Source organism: Garra rufa, chromosome 5 (assembly GCF_049309525.1).
Source record: "Garra rufa chromosome 5, GarRuf1.0, whole genome shotgun sequence".
In the NCBI taxonomy this organism is placed as follows: domain Eukaryota; kingdom Metazoa; phylum Chordata; class Actinopteri; order Cypriniformes; family Cyprinidae; genus Garra; species Garra rufa.
In genome coordinates this window covers 37,981,437-38,001,446 of record NC_133365.1, presented here as the reverse complement: position 1 = coordinate 38,001,446, position 20,010 = coordinate 37,981,437, and the positions used below count along the sequence as shown (strand labels likewise).

Below are 20,010 nucleotides of genomic sequence, written 5' to 3'. Positions count from 1 at the left end.
CCTCTGCTGGCGCATGCTGATGGCGTCATCAACCACACGACATAATTTTGAACACGTTTTTATGTTGATCTATTCTGTGACAACCACATAAAAGGATATAACCAACGGATTATTTACATATTATATGTTTTGTATGCTTATTGATACTGAGTATCCAGCTGAGATTTGTGTAAAACAAGTTGTGATATTAATATCATTTTTCCGCGTGTATATCTTGCAATGAGAATCATGAAGAGACCAAACATCCTTCTTACAGGTAGGATGTCTTGACACTGCGAGTTGTGTGATTTTCAAATAATCTGCTATTTATTAGGTTTCTTCTTGTCATACAAATGTAGTTGGAATGTATTTAGTTAGGTATAGCAATGATCAAAATAGTTGAAGTAATAATAATGTATTTTTTTCATGATTGCTAAACATTTATTTGCTTCTTCATGAACTGACAGGAACCCCTGGTGTAGGAAAGACCACTCTAGGCAAAGAGCTGGCTCAGAGAACAGGGCTAACCTATGTGAATGTTGGTGATTTGGCACAAGAGGGTAAGTTATTGTTCTTTGAAATAAGTTTTTTTTTTTTTTATTAGTTTAAAATTTTTTTGTTGTCTCCTCAGGTCAGTTGTTCGAAGGATTTGATGAAGAATACCAGTGCCCTATATTGGATGAGGACAGGGTATGTTCTATTGTAATGGATCTAACTGCCATTTTTTTTACTTAGAGGGTTTGCACTTGCGTCACGGATTGGTCAGTTACCCGGATACACGGCCATATTGGAGATACTTGGATGTAAACAGCATGGACTGCACGGTTATTGTACTACTAAATATGTTCTGCTAATTTATGCTGTCTAAACCATAGAACAAATGTGTGAAAGCTGCTAAATCATATTGAGAAGGACTTAGTAAGCAGAAAACGGCACAATATTTTGACAAACTAAAGTAAATAGGTGGCGAAGATGTGTGCGAGCAGTATTAATTAGGATATTAGCCTAATATTTCACCTACATGAACTAACATGAATGTTGGCAAGATTCTTGCCCTGGAAATCCTGGTTCAACTTTTGGCAGTCTAGAGTACTCCTAATGTTTTTTACTGTCCGACCGATTGGTACAGCTCAAACCATAACAATAATTGACCATTTCAGCAGCAATAATCTGCAAAATATGCAAGTTTCAGTGGCATTGTTTACATTCAGTGCCGCCAATTAATGACCTGATGTGAAAACACTCTATTGTCCCTCCTTTTGGATGATGTATAGTCACAGAAGTTTTACAGTGCAAAATACATTTTTATAGTGTTTTATTAGATAGGGAAATTGTATTCGGCAGGTTATTGAAACACTGTTAATCACCAGTCAAAAGCAAATCCAACAGGCTGAACATAATAAAACAAAATGTTTTAACATTTTAATTGTTTTAGGTTGTGGATGAGCTGGAGGACAAAATGGGAGATGGAGGCGTCATTATTGATTACCATGGCTGTGATTTCTTTCCTGAACGCTGGTTTCACATTGTTTTTGTCCTTCGCACAGACAACACCAATCTCTACAATCGTCTTGAAAGCAGGTTTGTGTTCATAACCATTAACAGTATTGTTAAATGCATATGTGATATTTCAGTTTGGGCATTTTTGACTGCATGACTGTCTTTAAAGGAGAAGTTCACTTCCAGAATGAAAATTTCATGTTTTTTTTTGTTTTTTTTTAATCCAACCCCACGTCGTCCAAGATGTTAATGTCTTTTTTCTTCAGTCGAAAAGAAAATTGAGGAAACATCCCAATTGCAGTTTCAATGCAGCTTCAAAAGGCTCTACACGATACCAGCCTAGGAATAAGGGTCTTAACTAGCAAAATGATTGTTCATTTTCTAAGAAAAATTAAAATGTATATACTTTTTAATCACAAATACTCGTTTTGGACTAGCTCGACCTCACGCATAACGTAATCACGCATGCTTGACATAGTTGGAAGTACAGACCCAGTGTTTACAAAGAGAACATGTAAAGAAAGTCAAGCACCCTTTACAAAAAAGGTAAAACATCGGATGATTTTGAAGTTGGAGGAACCCAACCCTACCTTTTTTAACTGAAGTACACAGACGAAGGACTAACCACGCATTAATTTTCCAGCATGATTATGTAATGCGTGAAGACGGAGGCATATATCGCTGAGCTAGTGCAAGACGAGCATTTGTGGTTAAAAAGTAAATACATTTTTGTTTTTTGTTTTTTAATAAAAATGACTGATTGTTTTGCTAGATAAGACCCTTATTCCTCATCTGGGATCGTGTAGAGCCCTTTGAAGTTGCATTAAAACTGCAATTTGGACTTTCAACCCATTGGTCACCACTGAAGTCTATTATATGGAGAAAATTCCAGGAATGTTTTCCTCAAAAAAATTTTATTTCTTTGCGACTGAACAAAGAAAGACATGAACATCTTGGATGGCATGGGGGTGAGTAAATTACCAGAACATTTTCATTCTGGAAGTGAACTTTAAAATAGTTTTGGGATGAGCAAAAGAGTGAACATTTCAGGAAATCATCAGTATTAGTGATTAAGGGCCTAATGTGCAGTTCAGCATTATTTACATACTGTGTGGCTGTATGCTACCTATTGCACTGAGTTAATTATAAATCTTTTATATTCAGGGGATACACAGCAAAGAAGCTGCAGGACAATGTGCAGTGTGAGATTTTCCAGACTATCTATGAGGAAGCCATGGAAGCCTACAAGGAGGAGATAGTCCACCAGCTCCCCAGTAACACTCCTGAGGACCTGGAGAGTAATCTGGAGCAAATTGTTCAGTGGATTGAACAATGGATGAAGGACAACAATTGACATAGGACATTATATGTGAAAGGCCCAAACATTTTTTTGAGTTCATGTCAAAGTAGACAGACATCACATTTCATAGTTTTTGTTGTCCCAGACAAAGAGTATTGTTCTTTTCACTGTCATTGAGATAATGACTTAAAATGTGTGGGGCTGTTAAAATTGCTCAGTTTGAAATGAGTTAAACTCACTTCCAAAATGAGTGGAAGAAATAAATATTTTTATACTGTATTTAGAAGAGCCTTTTTCTGACCTGTTACATGTCTTGTTATTCTTTGATTAAATTATCAAAGATAAATTACAATTCTTTGATGAATGGGATATTATTGTTTCACTGCCACAAAATGTCAGAAAGATTTTACATCTGTTAGTAATAAAGATTTAGGATCAAATCTAATTCACAAAAATAACGGTAAATTACATGGGTGTTTCTCCTTAAAAGGTGGATCATAAGATAGACGAGTACATAATTAGTTTATACTTAACATAATTAGATTCATTTGGCAACTCTTAAACTTAGCTTCACTAAGTGTTGTTTCTATCTGAAAAAAGTCACTCATGTTAAACAGTCGGTATTATTCATTTTCATCAGTCAATTAAAATAGCCATTTCTATTTTTGCTTTTTAATTTTAGTCTCCCTATTAATGCTCTATCAACAAAAAAAACATCATGGCTACTTCTAAAATTCCTGGCTTATCCAGTCCCGCTGACATATCAAGTGTACGGATAAAAATAAAGCTGAGAATAATGAAAGAAATTCAGATTTTTGTTGCCTCAGGTTAGTGATGTGCAATAGATGACTTGCGTGTGTGTGGGTGTGCAAACTGAAAATACTGCAAAAATGTCACTCAATTAGATTGATCCCTTGTAAGTGGAATGAGGTGGACACATTAACAAAATTCAGAGAGTGATTAACAGGTGAAATTCTCAAATCATGTTGGGCTTCTGTGTTTTGCCTAATCAGCTATATTACTACATATTTAACAATCCAGATGAACAGTTTTAATTAGCATTTCTGAATTCTTGCGTTTTAGGAGTAGTAAATAATCATTTATGTTGTCATTAATGATCTTTTGTACACCTTACAAACAGTGGCATTCTCTAAAACCCACACAATTTGTGTTGATATATCAGCTGATTTTTCATACATAATGGAGATTTTCGTCTAATGTTTTCTTGTCAAACTGGTTAGTATCGTGACATCACACACTGGGGCAGGACAAGTCACGTGATCGATTCTCCTTTACCTGCAGCACCAGCGGCGGAAGACAGGTGAAACTATCGGTAACAGGTAAGAGAGCGATGTTTTTAAACAAAACATATCTTTTAAGCAAAAAGATGGAGTCTACACTCCCACACCTTTGGTGTCGATTATAAATACGCGCTTACAGTGCTACTTGTTTCATTAATTTTGGAGGACTTTAGCGCTGGTATGCATCAGTTCCGTTTTATTTCTTACCTGTTCTTTGTTGACAGGCAGGTTTCATCTTAACCGCGTTAAGATCACGTCATGCAACTCAGATGTTGTGCCATCGTTTTTATAAAGTCACATTTTTGCTAGATTTTAAACTCGCTTTTTAATCTCGTTTGGCGTTTAACTCTCGTTTATTTTTATTTTAGGAAGCTTTGTAAGAGGAAAAACACGGTTTTAAATTCACCCTGTGAGGCAATGTAACTACTGTACAGAGGTAAGACAGTCATTGACTTAAGAGTGATATAAAATGTAACCCTGGACCACAAAACCAGACAAAAGGGTCAATTTATCTAAGATTGGGATACATTTTATAGAGAGCTGAATTTATACAAAGCTGAATAAATAGGCTTTCTATTGGTGTATGGTTTGTTAGAATATGACAATATTTGGCAGAGATACAACTATTTTAAAATCTGGAATCTGAGGGTGCAAAAAATCTAAATATTGAGAAAATTCAAAGTTGTTCAAATAAAGTTCTTAGCAATGCACATTAGGCTACTAATCAAAAATTAAGTTATACAATACAATGTATTTTAGGCTATTGCTATTGGCTATTGCTACAAATATACCCATGCTGCTTACGACTGGTTTTGTGGGCCGGGGTCACATATACAGTATGCAATGTTTTTTCTATGTAGATATGCACTATATAATTGTATTTGTATATGTACATATTTCAATTGTTTTTAGTGTAGATCATAACATTGTAATGCCAACATTGACTAAAACAATTGTTTTGAATTTGTAAATGTACTTATTATTAAACAATATTAATTATTTATTAACTACAAACCATGGCATAACAATAATTATTAGCTTATTAATATCACATTATGTCAATGTGGATGCAAAACAAGTCATTATAATAATGTGCATACATTTTCTGATCCTCAGTTCACTCAGCTGCTAAAACCATCCCCATGTCTTTCGGAAACGGGTCAGCGTCCCGCTTTGATCGGGTCCGCGATATGCCTCATTACGATGAGGTGCCTATCGGCTCACTGCCGTGGGGTCAGCAGGCTCCTTACCCATATGCTGGTGAAGTAGCTGCATCCAGCTATGACAGTTTACCACCTCCACCGCTCCCTGAAAACCCTCCTGTTGGCCCAGATTTCTATCCAAGCGATGTTGAAGACCAGGTGGACGATGCCATGGACATCAAACCTGTCCGACGCTTCATTCCTGACTCTGTGAAGAACTTCTTCAGAGCCAGTGGCAACCGAGGCAGCAAGAAGTGGACCTTTCCACCACCACCACCACCAGCAGCACCTGATGTGAACACCACCTCCGGAGGCGTCCCGTGCTCTCCTCCACACTCACGTGCACCCTCCCCTACAGCCCCCAGCTCTTACCTAGACCCTTATGGAGGGTCTGGAGGCAGCTACAATTCAAGAAAGGAGCAGATGACGTTATTAGGGGAGCCACTGGAATCGGTTTCTGGACGCTCTTTGCAGACGGCTCTAACTTACAGCGAGAAGGTGGAGGAGTACAATCAGCGCTACGCGTATATGAAGTCCTGGGCTGGACTTTTGCGCATTTTGGGATGTGCAGAGTTGCTTTTGGGGGCTGCTGTTTTTGCTTGCGTCTGTGCATACGTGCACAAAGATAATGAGTGGTTTAATATGTTTGGTTACTCCATGCATCAGATGTACGGAGGAGGGTATGGAGGGTCAATGGGTGGGATGTATGGAGGATCTGGAACTGGAATTTCCTACTCAGGACCCTTGACTCCATTTGTTATTGTGGTGGCTGGAGTGGCCTGGATAGTGACTGTCATTCTATTAGTGTTAGGAATGACCATGTATTATCGTACCATTCTACTAGACTCCAGCTGGTGGCCAATCACAGAGTGTGTGATAAACTTGGCATTAGCCTTGCTCTACTTGTCAGCTGCAATCGTGTACGTGCGAGACACAGTCCGTGGTGGTCTCTGCAATTATCCACATTTTAACGCTGGGCCCAATGCAGGGTTTTGCCGAACAGAGGCTGGGCAGAATGCGGCCATCATCTTCCTCTTTCTCAACATGCTGTTGTATCTCGTGGGAGCAGGTGTGTGTCTGAAGCTGTGGAGACATGAAGCTGCGAGGATGCGCAGAGAGAGAATGGGTCAAGATGTAAAGTTCAAATCATTTGTTCTTTGAAAATGATTAACATCTCACACTTAGCTATTAAATTTAATTTGCTTGCTTTTCTGTTTTTATTTATATTTAGATGAAATCAGATGGACTTCCTCTCAATATGGTAAGCAGTTAAATTTTTATGTCTAGAAGAACATTTTCAGATTTTGAAATCATTGCCGTAACATACTATTTGCAATTTCAGATTGGTGCCGGCTCAAGCGTCTCTGTGCCCATCCAAACTGCTCCAGTAATGATGAGTCCAGAATCTTATGATGGCACGCCTGTCAACCCAGTTATGATGGAACCAGAGATCTTAAGGGGTCATATACCTGCTGGCCACATCCCCAAACCTGTGGTGATTGCAGATTATGTGGCGTGAGTTTCAATCAATTCAAATCAATTAATTCATTCAAGCTATTTTATGTGTTATATACATTTGACAAAAATAAGAGAGATAATACAAAATGCATGTTTCTGTTTATTTAGTACTGATAGATATGATAGTACTGAATAAGATATTTCACATAAAACATTTGCATATAGTCCACAAGAGAAAATAGTTGAATTCATAAAAATGACCCTGTTCAAAAGTTACATACTCTTGATTCTTAATACTGTGTTCTTACCTGAATGATCCACAGCTGTTTTTTTTGTTTTGTTTTTTTGTTTAGTGAGAGTTGTTCATGAGTCCCTTGTTTGTCCTGAACAGTTAAACTGCCCACTGTTATTCAGAAAAATCCTTCAGGTCCCACGAATCCTTTGGTTTTTCTGCATTTTTGTGTATTTGAACCCTTCTCCGGCAATGACTATATGCTCTGATGCTCCAGAAGGAAAAACGATGCTTTAAGAGCCAGGGGTGTAAACTTTTGAACAGAATAAATGTGTACATTTTTCTTACTTTTCCTACATATCATTTTAGTACTGCTCTTCAGAATCTACAGAAGATACATACGTGTTTCCCAGAAGACAAAATAAGTTAAACTTACCCTGATCTTCAAAAAGTTTTCACCGCATGGCTCTTAATGCATTGTGTTTCTTTCTGAAGCATTAGTGAGCATTTCAAACTACTGGAATAGGATGAGTACCTCAGTTGTCCTTAGTGTAAAAAGATGGAAAAATCATACAGTCATTGTTAGAAAGGGTTCAAAAACACAAAAATGCTGAAAAATCAAAGAATTTGTGGGACCTGAAGGATTTTTCTAAAGAACAGCGGGCAGTTTAACTGTTCAGGACAAACAAGGGACTCATGAACAACTATCACTTAAAAAATAAAAATAAAATAAAAACACATCTGTTGATCATTCAGGTAACAACACTGCATTAAGAAAATTAAGAAAAGTGTATGTAAACTTTTGACCGGGGTCATTTTTATAAATTCAACTATTATATTCTCTTGGATTATATGTAAACGTCTTTTATGTGAAATATCTTATTCAAGTCAGTACTAAATAAAAAATAATATGCATTTTGTGTGATCACTCATATTTTGGTAAAATAATAAAAATCTTGCAGATTCTGCAGCGTGTATGTAAACTTTTGACCTCAACTGTAAATTTTAATGATTGCTGCCTCATGCTTTTATAATCTCTCATTTATTTTGTAATGACTATATCTGAATATTCTGTCTAATCTTTCTCCTCATAGGAAATACCCCACAATCCGGTCTGATGAGGAGAGGGAGCGATACAAGGCTGTGTTTAATGATCAATATGCAGAATATAAAGAGTTGCATGCTGAGGTTCAGGTCTTAACGAAGAAGTTTGAGGAAATGGATAATATGATGATGAATCTACCACAACAGCCTTCCAGCCAAATGGTAATGGTTTTAACCTTTTATAATTATTACACTTAACGGTTTTTATGAGCTTATGTTAAATGAGAAACTACATGGAATATTTGTAATTAAATAATAATTTTTCACATTGCATGACCATTCAAATTAATTAGTTAAGACACAAAGACAATACAATTCCTTAATACATTGATATGCTTTTTTAATCTAAAATCTTTTGCTTTAAGCATAAATATTTTAAATACTAATCTTGGTTTTTCTCCCTCAGGAGCAAGAGAGAATCAATAGCATTATTCAAGAGTACAACAGAAAAAAGGCTGTAAGTACTGTTTAATATTGTTATCTACTTTCAGTTTAAAGTAATATACAAAATAAATGTTAGGTATTTTCCTTTTCCCAGAAAAGGTAAGTTATGACCTATGTTCTACAAGTTGCTTTGACCCATTTCAAAACCTTCATCTGCCTGTTGACTTTCTACATTCTTTAGTCGTTGCAAAAGAATGGCATGGTATCTGTCTTTGTGTGAGTGCCACAAACAGTAGAAACTGAAAAACTGGAAATGTTAGGGGGACGTAAATGCTATTGACATGTTCACATACTTCCTGTTTGTGTTGGAGCGCACGATAAAGATTGCTTTATGTGTTTCTGTTTGTAGGACCCGACGTACCAGGAGAAAAGGGAGAGATGTGAATATCTAAAGAGCAAACTTGCTCACATAAAGCAGAAAATTCAGGAGTATGACAAAGTCATGGACTGGAATGATGGCTACAGCTAAACAGAACTCTGATATACTTTTAAAATTCGTCATGAACTTCACAGAGGTTCCCGAAAAAGAAGCAACTGGCTGAAAGAACATTGTCCATGACTATACCTTCGAGAATTATTGGAGTGTTTGGTTTGGTCTTGGTTGGTATTGAAATAATTGCACATTGAATTCAATAGAGCAGGAAAGTATAATGAAGGGCATATACCACTTCAAACCCAGCACTGAACATGTTACCTTCTATATTACTGACATGTCATATATATATATATATATATATATATATATATATATATATATATATATATATATATATATACATTATTTTTTATTTTAGAAATAGGTAATTTGAAGAAAATCACTGCTTCCTGTAGTTAGGTGGAAAATATAATGCAAATACCTCTCAAATTTTTATTTGTTTAAATGGCAGTATCTTTAATGATTTTAGATAGCTTGGTATATTTGTAGTCGTGCTAGTTTAATGTTCACTTTTTTGTGTTTTATACAGTCATTTGTGTGTTATATGTACATTTTTTTTTTTTTACAGTGTCACTCGACCTGAAAATTTCATAATTTTCTAATTGATATTGGAAGTAGATAACATAAACAGGCCTTCCTCCATATTGTACTGGCAAACATTTCCCTTTTTTTGAAAAAAAAAAAAATGAACTAACAGTTTATACTCTGTCACCTCTCATTTGTCTGTTTATACTTAACACGCTGTACTACATTGCTCAGAGCATTATGTGTATAGGTCTGCTGTTATAGTTGAACTATAGTAAGGTAATCTACACTTTTACTGGTTTGACAGCCCTGACGGTGTCAGATTACAAGCTGCAATGGACTCCAGGAAGAAACGGTGCTCATACACCTTTTTGTGCAAACCTTATGCCTCCTAAATACTTTACATGGGGCCTCATTTATAAAGCGTGCGTACGCTTAAATTTAGTAAAATTTGTAAAAACTGGCTTTGGCGTGAAAAAGTGTTTAGCGTCACGTCAGGGTCCGAGCAAACGTACACACCTTTTCTTGTCAAAGCACTGCAGGTTTTTGAAAATGTAAGCTGTTCTTGCAGCTCGCTGGTTGGATTTGTATGATGATGGTGATCTTTTACATGTTAATGACATTAATTAGGAGTCGTTTACGAGGCAGAGAGCTGAAATCGTACAGTTGTGTGTAAATTCAAGATCATTTGCGATTCATAGATTGCACATCTGAAAGAGACACGTAAGTGCCTTTTCAGCGTACATTCATTTTATGAATCAGGCATATTTGAGAGATGATCGTAGGATCAAATACAGGGTGGTTTCTGCGCAACATTTTATAAATGAGGCCCCTGATGTGTAATAATCCAGAACAATACTGCTTTAATTATTGTTATTGTTATTTTTATTGCAATTTATAGTAATTGAAACCATAATTACATTACAACTCTGAGACACATGTTGAACTAAGCATTCTCTGACCATTAGCAAAGCATAACATGCATTTTATTTCTAATTAAATGATGACTTAAGTGGATTCTAAAGACACCTCCCAGATTACAAATTTGTGATTTGGCCAATCAGAAATTCCAATGGTTTTATTCATCACTTACAATTTATGCACAGATAGATGGGATAGAAGAATTTTTGAATGATTACAGGGGTCTTCGATCTTTTTCAGACCAAGTGCCCCATTGGTGTAGACGGACTTGCTGTTTAGAGACAGAAATCACAGAAATTGTTTAAACTACTAGCTGAATAAATAAGCTTTCCAGTTGATTTATGTATGAGTACAATATTTGGCTGAGATACAACTATTTGAAAGTCTGGAATCTGAGTTCTAATAGTTGTAAATATTGAGAAAATCCCATGAAGTCCATAGCAATGCATATTACTAAACAATTTTCATATTATTACGGTACTAAATTACCTAAATATGTTCAAGGAACATGATCTTTACAAAATATCCCAAAGATTTTTGCCATAAAAGAAAAATCGATCATTTTGACCCATACAATTCATTTTTGGCTATTGCTACAAATATAGCCTACCCGTGCTATATAAGACTGGTTTTGTGGTCCAGGGTCACAAATGATCTATTATTTAAGTAGCTAGTCTTAAAGATGAAATGCGTCAAAACAATATATATATATATATTTTTTTTTGAAAAGCTATATACGATACTTATTGTGAAAATCGCTATTCAAATGAACCTGGCTCATCTTGCATCCTAGACTTTTCGGCGCGGCGCGCACACGTTCAGGGCGGGGCTACACCTGTGCAGGTGAGGATGGGGGAGGCTGGTTTCACTGATGTGTTGTCAGAGTGAAGGCAGATACATGAAACTCCCTCAGCATTCAGCGGGCGTTTCCTGAAGGTTGAGCGTCTTTCGGGTACCTGAAATACACCTGTAACGAGCGAGGAAGGGTTACAAAGCTTTGTACAGCAGCTTTGACTGCTTTGGTAAGGAAGAGGGTGAGTTTCCTCGAATAATTTATTTTCTGTTGTACATTTGTTTTTAAATATTCCTAGCTGAATACGGTAGCCTTTTGTAGCCTATGTTGTCAATTGTTGTGTTTACTAATACGCAGCGGAACTATGTTGCGCGGAACTAATTTTAAGAAATTTAAATAGTTTTACGCTAAGCGTCTTGTTCTTTGACAAGCATGATTTTTTCCTTCGTAACGTATTTATTCGTCTAAAACTTTAGGTGTCAGGTGTCCTAATTCTGAGAATATTTTGACGTAGGTTATTGTTTTTCTCGAATGTACACTTAATTAAACTGAATTATATGAACTGTTCTTAAACGATGATATAATCTTATTTCCTCGATACAAATGAAAGCATGTTAGAAAATTGCAATTTATCCCTACACAAAGTGAAATAATTAAAAATACAGTGATAAGAGGGTTTTGTTACAACCTACTACTACCAGGCTGGGGTGTAACTCTAGTTGTATTTGGAAACATTATAATACACACCAGTAAATACAAGTGGAAAAATATAGAAATACACAGACTAACAACACTTAAAACTTTTTAATCTAACAGTTATGGCAAAATAGTCAGAATTTGTAAATTTAAATGTATACAATCAGCCATATTTTAAATTTAAATAAAGAGAAAATGTATAATTAAAATAACCTATTTTTTTGTCCTAAAAAAGTGTTTTGTTTTTGTTTTTTTATGTGTGCCAAAAAACATAATTTTTAACCTCAGTAATTTTAGCGTTTTATGTATTCTATACTGATGGTGTCTTTTTACAATTAATTAAAGAAATGTTTGCAGTGTCATCATTAACTGTAATGTAAAAAGTCACTCTGTGTCTTAATTTGTATCATGTATCACTTATTTGTATATGGATTAGATCTAGGTCTGGGTTTTTGGTTGTATTTCCTCAACAGTGTATTACTTCATTATATTGTAGTGATTCATAAATGATGTTTTTCATTCTTTCTTTAGATCTCACCCAGATAACCCTGTGAAGTTTGTCCAGGAATCTAAGATCATGCCGAAAAAATCAAGTCACCCTCCCGCATATGGCGGCAGACAGTAAGTTGCATATTAAGTGTGTAATCATCCATTATCAGTACAGATTAGTTTTCTTCACTGACTCTTTTCATATACTATTACAGTTGTTGTTAGTATTTTGCATTAGATTTTTATTTTCTATTTTCACTTGAATTTTAATTCAAATTACATTTACATTTATGCATTTAGCAGACACTTTTATCCAAAGCAACTTACAATTAGAGCTAATTTTGTTGTGTTTTTGACGTTTTAGTTTTTTTTATATGATTATGTAGTTTTAGTTGATTTAGTTTTAGGTTTTTTTTTTGTATTTAATGTTTTTAAATAATATTTGTAACCCTGGTCTACAAAACCAGTCATAATGGTCAATTTAAATAAATAAGAAAGCTGAAATGAAGCTAAATAATTTTCCATTGATGTACGGTTTGTAAGGATAGAACAATATTTGTCCAAAATACAGCTATTTGAAAATCAGGAATCTGAGGCTGCAAAAGAAAAAAAGAAAATCACCTTTAAAGTTGTCCAAATTAAGTTCTTAGCAATGCATATGACCTAATTAAAAATTCATGGTAGGAAATTTGCAAAATATCTTCATCGAACATGATCTTAACTTAATATTCTAATTGATTTTTGGCATAAAAGAAAAATTGATAATTTTCACCCATACAATGTGTTTTTGGCAATTGCCACAAATATACCCATGCTACTTATGATTGGTTTTGTGGTCCAGGGTCACATTTTACTTTACTTTAGTTAACATTTATTTCAAGTGTTGTTTATGGTTTTAGATTTAGTTTTAGGTAACTAAAATAACCCTGGATCTTAGTAGTTTTAAAACATTTAGTTAATAGTTTCCTTTTACTCATTTATATTGTCTCACTTTCTCATTTCAGTCACCATCGATCCTCCCATCGCGCAGCTTCTTACCACCCTGATGAAATGCTTCACTTTTATCGCTGGACGTCCCCCCCAGGTGTCATGAAGATTTTGTGCATCATCATCATCATTTTGTGTGTGGCTATGTTTGCCTGCGTAGCCTCCACACTGGCATGGGACTATGATGCCAGCGCCATGGGCCTTGGGGGTCTTGGGATGGGCTATGGAGGGGGCTATGGAGGGGGCTATCAAGGCAGCTATAGCGGTGGATCATATGGCGGTGGATACGGTGGATATGGAGGGGGTCAAGGAGGCTATGGTGGCTATGGAGGCGGCACGTACATGGATCCAAAATCAGGCAAGGGCTTCATCATCGCGATTGCTGCAATCACCTTTATCGCCGTGCTCATCATCTTCATCCTGGTGGTGTCAAGGCAGAACGCTTCACAGTCTCCCTCATTCTATCTGGCTTCCATCATTATTTGTGCCATCCTGGCTGCGCTCATGCTCATCGCCACCATCGTGTACCTGGTCGCTGTTAACCCCACTGGTCAGACGTCGGGATCCATGATGTATAATCAGATCTTGCAGCTGTGTGCACAATACCAGAACCAAGATCAGGCCTCTGGCATCTTCCTCAATCAATATTTATACCACTACTGTGTAGTCGAGCCTGAAGAGGTGAGCGGGCCATTTTCATCATAATATTTGTTCAGTTCAGGTTGGCTATTATCAACTTAATACCCTTCTTTTGTGTAGAAATGCTGGTTGAGATTCATGCAAACACAGAAGCCAATCTGCCCCATTGTCCTCTATATTGTTATTCATTTATAGGTGTCATTTAAAATGTTCTTGTTTCTCTTTCTTTACAAGGCCATTGCTGTTGTCCTTGGGTTTATAGTTGTGGTCGGGTTGATCATCTTGCTTGTGTTCGCTGTGAAGACCCGAGGGCAGATCAGGAGATACGGCAGGGAGCGCGTTCTCTGGTATGACGTGAAGACCATCACCGATGGCCTCACGTCTCAAGGCATTGGAGAATGGGTAAGAAATTTCACTAGCAAGTTTCATTTCCTGGTTATGTTAGTACTGTGTTTTTCTCCATTCAGTACAATAGATGGATTTCTTAGGGCATGAAATGTAATACAGTTTGTAGCACCTAGGTTGTGCTACTACTACTACATATACAGTTTAGGTCAAAAGTTAACATCCCCCTTTCAAAATCTGCAAAATGTTCATTATTTGACCAAAATAAGAGGGATCATACAACATGCATGTTATTGTTTGTTTAGTACTGACCTAAAATGATATTTCACATAAAATATAATTACATATAGCCCACAAGAGAAAATAATAGTTGAATTTATAAAAAAAAGTTTACATATGCTTAATTCTTAATACTGTGTTCTTACCTGAATGATCCACAGTTTTTTTTTTTTTTTTTTTTTTTGTTTAGTGATAGTTGTTCATCAGTCCCCTTTTGTCATGAACAGTTAAATTGTTTGCTGTTCTTCAGAAAATCCCTCAGGTCTCGCATTTTTAAGTATCTGAACCCTTTCCAATAATAACTGTATGGTTTTGAGATACATCTTCTCACATTGAGGACAACTGAGGGACTCTTATATAACTATTACAGAAGTTTCAAATGCTTAGTGATGCTCCAGAACGAAAAACCATGCATTAAGAACAGAATGAAGATTTTGATTCAGATTCAGAATGAAGAGAATGAAGACATTTTTCTTATTTTGCCGAAATATCATATTTTTTCATTTAGTACTGCCCTTCAGAGGCTACAGAAGATTGTTACATGTTTCCTAGAAGACAAATTCTTGCAGATTCTGAAAGGGGGTGTAAACATTTAACCTCAACTGCATGTATCCTAGAATGCTTCTTGATGCATGTTGAGTTGCTATGTGGTGCCTATAACTGCTCCACTGCTTTAAGGAGTATCATTGGTCTGGAGCATTGCTATTAAGACTCTTCCATGAAAAGAAGTTTCGGAGAAAGATTTCCACGAATGTTTTTATGTTTAGTTTCTGGGTGTGTCCTCTTATGCACTTTCACTTGATGGAAAGCATGATTATGGTACAAAATCCCATGATGAAATGCATGGAACACATCTCAGTGACTTACAAGTGTATGAATTGGTAGGTGGGAATTGTTAGACCTAAAAAACATGAGCATGCTCTAGTGTTATTAGGTCACTCCATTGGCTTTGTTCTAACACAGTTCACCATGTAAGCAGTGGTAGTTTTGTCCTTTATGTCATGATGGTATTTGTGGAATTGGAGGAACCGGTTTTTCCTGGCTTTAATGTTTGTCCAGACTATTTACCATACAAAAAGAAGCCTGTGTGAGTTGGGGAAACAGAGAAGCTAAAGCAAAAAAGGCCTACAGCAACACTTACAGGACTTAGAAACTACCAAATGATGAGTGAAAATGTTTTGAGATGACAAATGTTGTCATGCTGACTGTTTTGAGGGGTGGAGTATTATATCTTGACAAACACCTTTTGATGTAGTGTTACAAACGTGTACTCAGAGCAAACAGGTTTCAGTGCATCTTATTTTTAACTATTAAATGCACATTATGTTTTCAAACTGTAAAAGTGGAATTGCCTACAATACATTTATACAAAATATCTAGATATTAACTCAGACTTTCTTTGTTTTTCTTCAGGTTAATAATGTTTCTGGAGATCCTGAGGCTTTTGTCAATGACCACAATGACCCAATCAGTGTTAAACAGCCAATGGTTTCAAGCCAGAAACCAATTTACGCTCCAAGGTAGGTCATGTCAGTGCTTTAAAAGATTTTGCTGCAAAAACAAATGTGACCCTGCACCACAAAACCAGTCATAAGAGTCTTTTTTTTATTATTGAGATTTATACATCATCTGCAAGCTAATAAATAAGCTTTCCATTGATGTATGGTTTGTTAGGATAGGACAATATTTGGTTGAGACAAAACTGGAATCTGAGGGTGCAAAAAATGAAAATACTGAGAAAATCGCCTTTAAAGTTGTTCAACTTAAGTTCTTAGCAATGCAAACTACTAATCAAAAATTAAGTTTTAATACATTTACGGCAGAAAATGTACAAAATATCTTCATGGAACATAACCTTTACTTAATATCCCAGTGATTTTGGCATAAAAGAAAAATCTAAAATTTTGACCCATACAATGAATTGTTGGCTATTGTTACAAATATTCCCATGCTACTTATGACTGGTTTTGTTTGTCCAGTGTCACAAATGCATCATATTTATGTCGACTTTGCATAGTGATTGTTGCATTGTTAAAGCTTGAATACGATTCGGATGTTTTAGAAAATGGGTATTAATGATATTACATGAGTAGTGGTTGACTGTTTTTTTTAATTGATGTAATGATAATATCTGTATGCAATTTATTCATCACAAATAAAAGTCACATTGTAAGCAGAATGAATAGTTCTGTTAATCAGTTAAGCGAGCACAAACAGACTCAAAATGATTGGTCTGCTCATTATTAGTCTGTCGCTAGACTAGATGCCGCAGAGAGAAGGAATCCAGGAAATCTTGTCCTTGTATGAATAGGACCTGGCGGATTTTGTTTTGTCATGAACACGAATAACCAGTTTCACAAACCGATCACGTGAACTGACTGAAACTATTGTAATCAGAAAGCTATTCTCACTCTGTCAGTTACAATAAAAATTGTAATAATATCACAGCCAAGTTAACAATTTTTTTTTTTTTTTTTAAATCAAAAGCGGTTCTGACGTGACAAGCTCTTTAAGTGGACTGAAGAGCAAACTGAGAGACTATGACACTGGAGAGTCTGGAGATGAGCTGGACAACGACTATGAAAGGTGAGGAAAATCTTTGAGTTATAGTAGTACCGGAACACTTATAAAAAAAAAAAACGTAGCATTTGTGACCTTATGTAATCAGTATCACTCTTGTAATTATTTTCCTTTAACCTCTATTCTGCTATGCTTTCAGTGAGTATCCTCCCATTATTAATGAGCAGGAGAGGCTTGAGTACAAGAAAGAGTTTGACAGAGACCACATGGAGTACAAACGTCTTCAGGCTGAGCTAGATGATATTAATCAGGGCTTGGCAGAAACAGACCGAGAGCTAGACAACTTACAGGAAGGCAGCCCACAGTTCATGGTAAGTAACTGTTCTTCTAAAGGTTGGATCTCTTAATATGCTCATTCTGTTTGAGCTCTGCCTTTTCGTCACACATATTCACATGCTTTAAGTTATGGGTGGCAAGTCTTACAGCATACACTGCCAGTCAAATGTTTTTGAACGGTAAGATTTTTAATGTTTTTTAAAGAAGTCTCTTCTGTTTACCAAGTCTGCCTTTATTTGATCTAAAATACAGCAAAAACAGTGATATTGTGAAATATTTGTACTATTTAAAATTCCTGCTTTCTATTTAAATATATTAAACTGTCCAATGTTCAAGAAACATTTATTATTATTATTATGATCTATATTTAAAACAGCTGAGTACATTTTTCCAAGATTCTTTGATGAATAGAAAGACCCAAAGATCAGCATTTATCTGAAATAAAAAGCTTTTGTAACATTATACACTGTACCATTCAAAGCTTGGAGTCAGTATTTTTATTTATTTTATTTTTTTGGAGAGAAATTATAGAACATACTACTTTTATTCAGCAAGGATGCTTAAAATTGATCAAAATGGATGATAAAGATATTTCTAATGTGACAAGATTTCTATTTTCAGATAAATGATGTTCTTCTGAACTTTCTATTCATCAAAGAATCTACTCAAATTCTACTCAGCTGTTTTTAGCATACTAATAATAATAAATGTTTTTGAGCAGCAAATCAGAATATTAGAATGATTTCTGAAGGATCATGTGACTGGAGTAACGATGCTAAAAATTCACCTTTGAAATCACAGGAATAAAATACATTTTAAAATATGTTCAAATAGAAAATGGTTATTTTAAATATTTCAAAATTTAACAGTTTTGCTGTAGTTTGGATCAAATAAATGCAGGCTTGGTGAGAAGAAGAGACTTGTTTAAAAATCTTACTGTTCAAAAACTTTTGACTGGTAGTGTAACTGGTAGTCACTTAATCTCTGATTTTCATAGAATTTATTCCAGCTTTAAATAAAATAACTCTGTTTCAGTCGTTATTGAAATACGTTACATTAATTTATATTGCTCATTTCGATTTTCTTAAACAGGATGCCATGGATGTCTACAACAGGCTCAAAGGTTTGAAGAAGGTAAACTTATTCTGTCATCTTTTCAGACTAGAATATCAAGAATTGCATAATTTTTCACAGCTGTTAAAAATAACTATTGCTTATAGTAGAAAAAAAATACCATATAAGCATAAAGGTACAAAGGTAAATGCTGATCTGTTTCCTTTTCTCACAGTCTGCAGATTATCAGATGAAAAAGAAAAGGTGTAAACAGCTGAAGTCCAAACTGTCCTTGATCAAAAGAAGGGTGAGCGACTATGACCACAGACAATAAAACCTGGCACTGGAAACTCAGGAGGATATATTATGTCACATGATGCCTTGTTCAGGGACTTTACTGTATCTGTATTTCTGTATTAAAATCTGTATCACTTTATTGCTATCAAGAACTGTATGGCTGCTGTATGACAGGTTTTTGCTTTTGAGCCAAACTAAGCTTGATCAAAATATTATGGTATCAATGAAGTATTTTGTTTTGTTTAGTTTTATAAGCTAGATGAAGTCTCCTTTTAAGCTTTTATCTTCCGCTGCAGACATTTAGTTAAGTCAAGGTTAGTGTGTCTAAAACGTGAGCAAGAATGTGACTTTTTATTGTAGTTTTAGGGATCTTCAAGCAAGAAACATTCTAATGTTGTTTGTTATAATAATGCCTTACTGGATTTTAATTTTTTGCTTTCATTTTTTAAAACTTGCTGATTAATCTATCACCAGAATAGTAATCTCTGTTTTTTTATTTTATTTAAGTACACACTTATAGAATAGGTGTGAATTCATTTACATTTATAAAATTTTATAATAATTCTGTCAGTCAATTCTATCAGATTTATGGAGAATTCAACGTTGAACAGTTTTAATGTGGCAGGCGAATTATGTTGAATGTACAGTACATTTTTTGCTTGTATTTGTGTACAGAGTAAAATAAAGCTCTTAAATTTATAAATGTCTTTGTATTCATTCAAAGAAATTTTAGAAATTAAAAGCTTTATTTAGCTAGGATGCTTTTAATTGATTAAAAGTGATGACATTTATAATGTTAAAAAAAATTTCTATTTCAGATAAATGCTGTTCTTCTGACCTTTTTATTCATCAAAGAAAACAAAAAAAGAAAGTTTTTTGAGCAGCAAATCAGAATATTATTTTCTGAAGGGTAATGTGACTGGAGTAATGATGCAAAAATTCAGCTTTAATTTACAGGAAAAAATAACATTTTTAAATAGAAAAATATTTAAAAATGTTACTGTTTTTGCTGTACTTTGGATTAAATAAATGCAGGCTTGGTAAGTAGAAGAGATTTCTTTAAAAAAAACATTAAAAATCTTAATGTTCAAAAACTTTTGATTGGTAGTGTAAAAGTAAAAAAAAAAAATCGCACGTTAAAAAATAAATACGACCTCACGTTGTGTCAATTACG

General features: G+C 35.1%; 3 protein-coding genes across 3 annotated transcripts; all 3 read left to right on the top strand.

Annotated features, from left to right (window-relative positions):
* Positions 1-42: 42 nt before the first annotated feature.
* On the top strand, positions 43-3,058 carry ak6 (adenylate kinase 6). Its single transcript, XM_073841254.1, has 5 exons — positions 43-256; positions 447-539; positions 611-669; positions 1,415-1,560; positions 2,644-3,058. The coding sequence occupies exons 1-5, from the start codon at positions 220-222 to the stop codon at positions 2,831-2,833; spliced, it is 525 nt and encodes a 174-aa protein (XP_073697355.1). The 5' UTR covers positions 43-219; the 3' UTR covers positions 2,834-3,058.
* Positions 3,059-4,087: 1,029 nt separating this feature from the next.
* marveld2b (MARVEL domain containing 2b) lies at positions 4,088-9,655 on the top strand. The gene is made up of 8 exons (XM_073840301.1): positions 4,088-4,119; positions 4,449-4,516; positions 5,197-6,416; positions 6,514-6,543; positions 6,625-6,797; positions 8,067-8,238; positions 8,483-8,533; positions 8,870-9,655. Exons 3-8 carry the CDS (start codon positions 5,223-5,225, stop codon positions 8,987-8,989), a joined length of 1,740 nt encoding a protein of 579 aa, XP_073696402.1. The 5' UTR covers positions 4,088-4,119; positions 4,449-4,516; positions 5,197-5,222; the 3' UTR covers positions 8,990-9,655.
* A 1,672-nt stretch (positions 9,656-11,327) lies between these two features.
* oclnb (occludin b) lies at positions 11,328-19,453 on the top strand. The gene is made up of 9 exons (XM_073840302.1): positions 11,328-11,436; positions 12,423-12,512; positions 13,385-14,048; positions 14,241-14,408; positions 16,044-16,150; positions 17,118-17,216; positions 17,350-17,521; positions 18,579-18,620; positions 18,775-19,453. The coding sequence occupies exons 2-9, from the start codon at positions 12,469-12,471 to the stop codon at positions 18,871-18,873; spliced, it is 1,395 nt and encodes a 464-aa protein (XP_073696403.1). The 5' UTR covers positions 11,328-11,436; positions 12,423-12,468; the 3' UTR covers positions 18,874-19,453.
* Positions 19,454-20,010: the final 557 nt, after the last annotated feature.

Excerpts from the sequence above, each read along its gene's own strand:
- ak6 (XM_073841254.1), top strand. The coding sequence starts at position 220 with ATGAGAATCATGAAGAGACCAAACATCCTTCTTACAG. Across the intron at positions 257-446 it reads ACCAAACATCCTTCTTACAG|GAACCCCTGGTGTAGGAAAG; the intron begins GTAGGATGTCTT and ends ATGAACTGACAG. Across the intron at positions 540-610 it reads TGGTGATTTGGCACAAGAGG|GTCAGTTGTTCGAAGGATTT; the intron begins GTAAGTTATTGT and ends TTGTCTCCTCAG.
- marveld2b (XM_073840301.1), top strand. The coding sequence starts at position 5,223 with ATGTCTTTCGGAAACGGGTCAGCGTCCCGCTTTGATCGGGTCCGCGAT. Across the intron at positions 6,798-8,066 it reads GTGATTGCAGATTATGTGGC|GAAATACCCCACAATCCGGT; the intron begins GTGAGTTTCAAT and ends TTCTCCTCATAG. Across the intron at positions 8,534-8,869 it reads AGTACAACAGAAAAAAGGCT|GACCCGACGTACCAGGAGAA; the intron begins GTAAGTACTGTT and ends TTCTGTTTGTAG.
- oclnb (XM_073840302.1), top strand. The coding sequence starts at position 12,469 with ATGCCGAAAAAATCAAGTCACCCTCCCGCATATGGCGGCAGACA. Across the intron at positions 12,513-13,384 it reads CCCGCATATGGCGGCAGACA|TCACCATCGATCCTCCCATC; the intron begins GTAAGTTGCATA and ends TTCTCATTTCAG. Across the intron at positions 16,151-17,117 it reads AAACCAATTTACGCTCCAAG|CGGTTCTGACGTGACAAGCT; the intron begins GTAGGTCATGTC and ends TTAAATCAAAAG.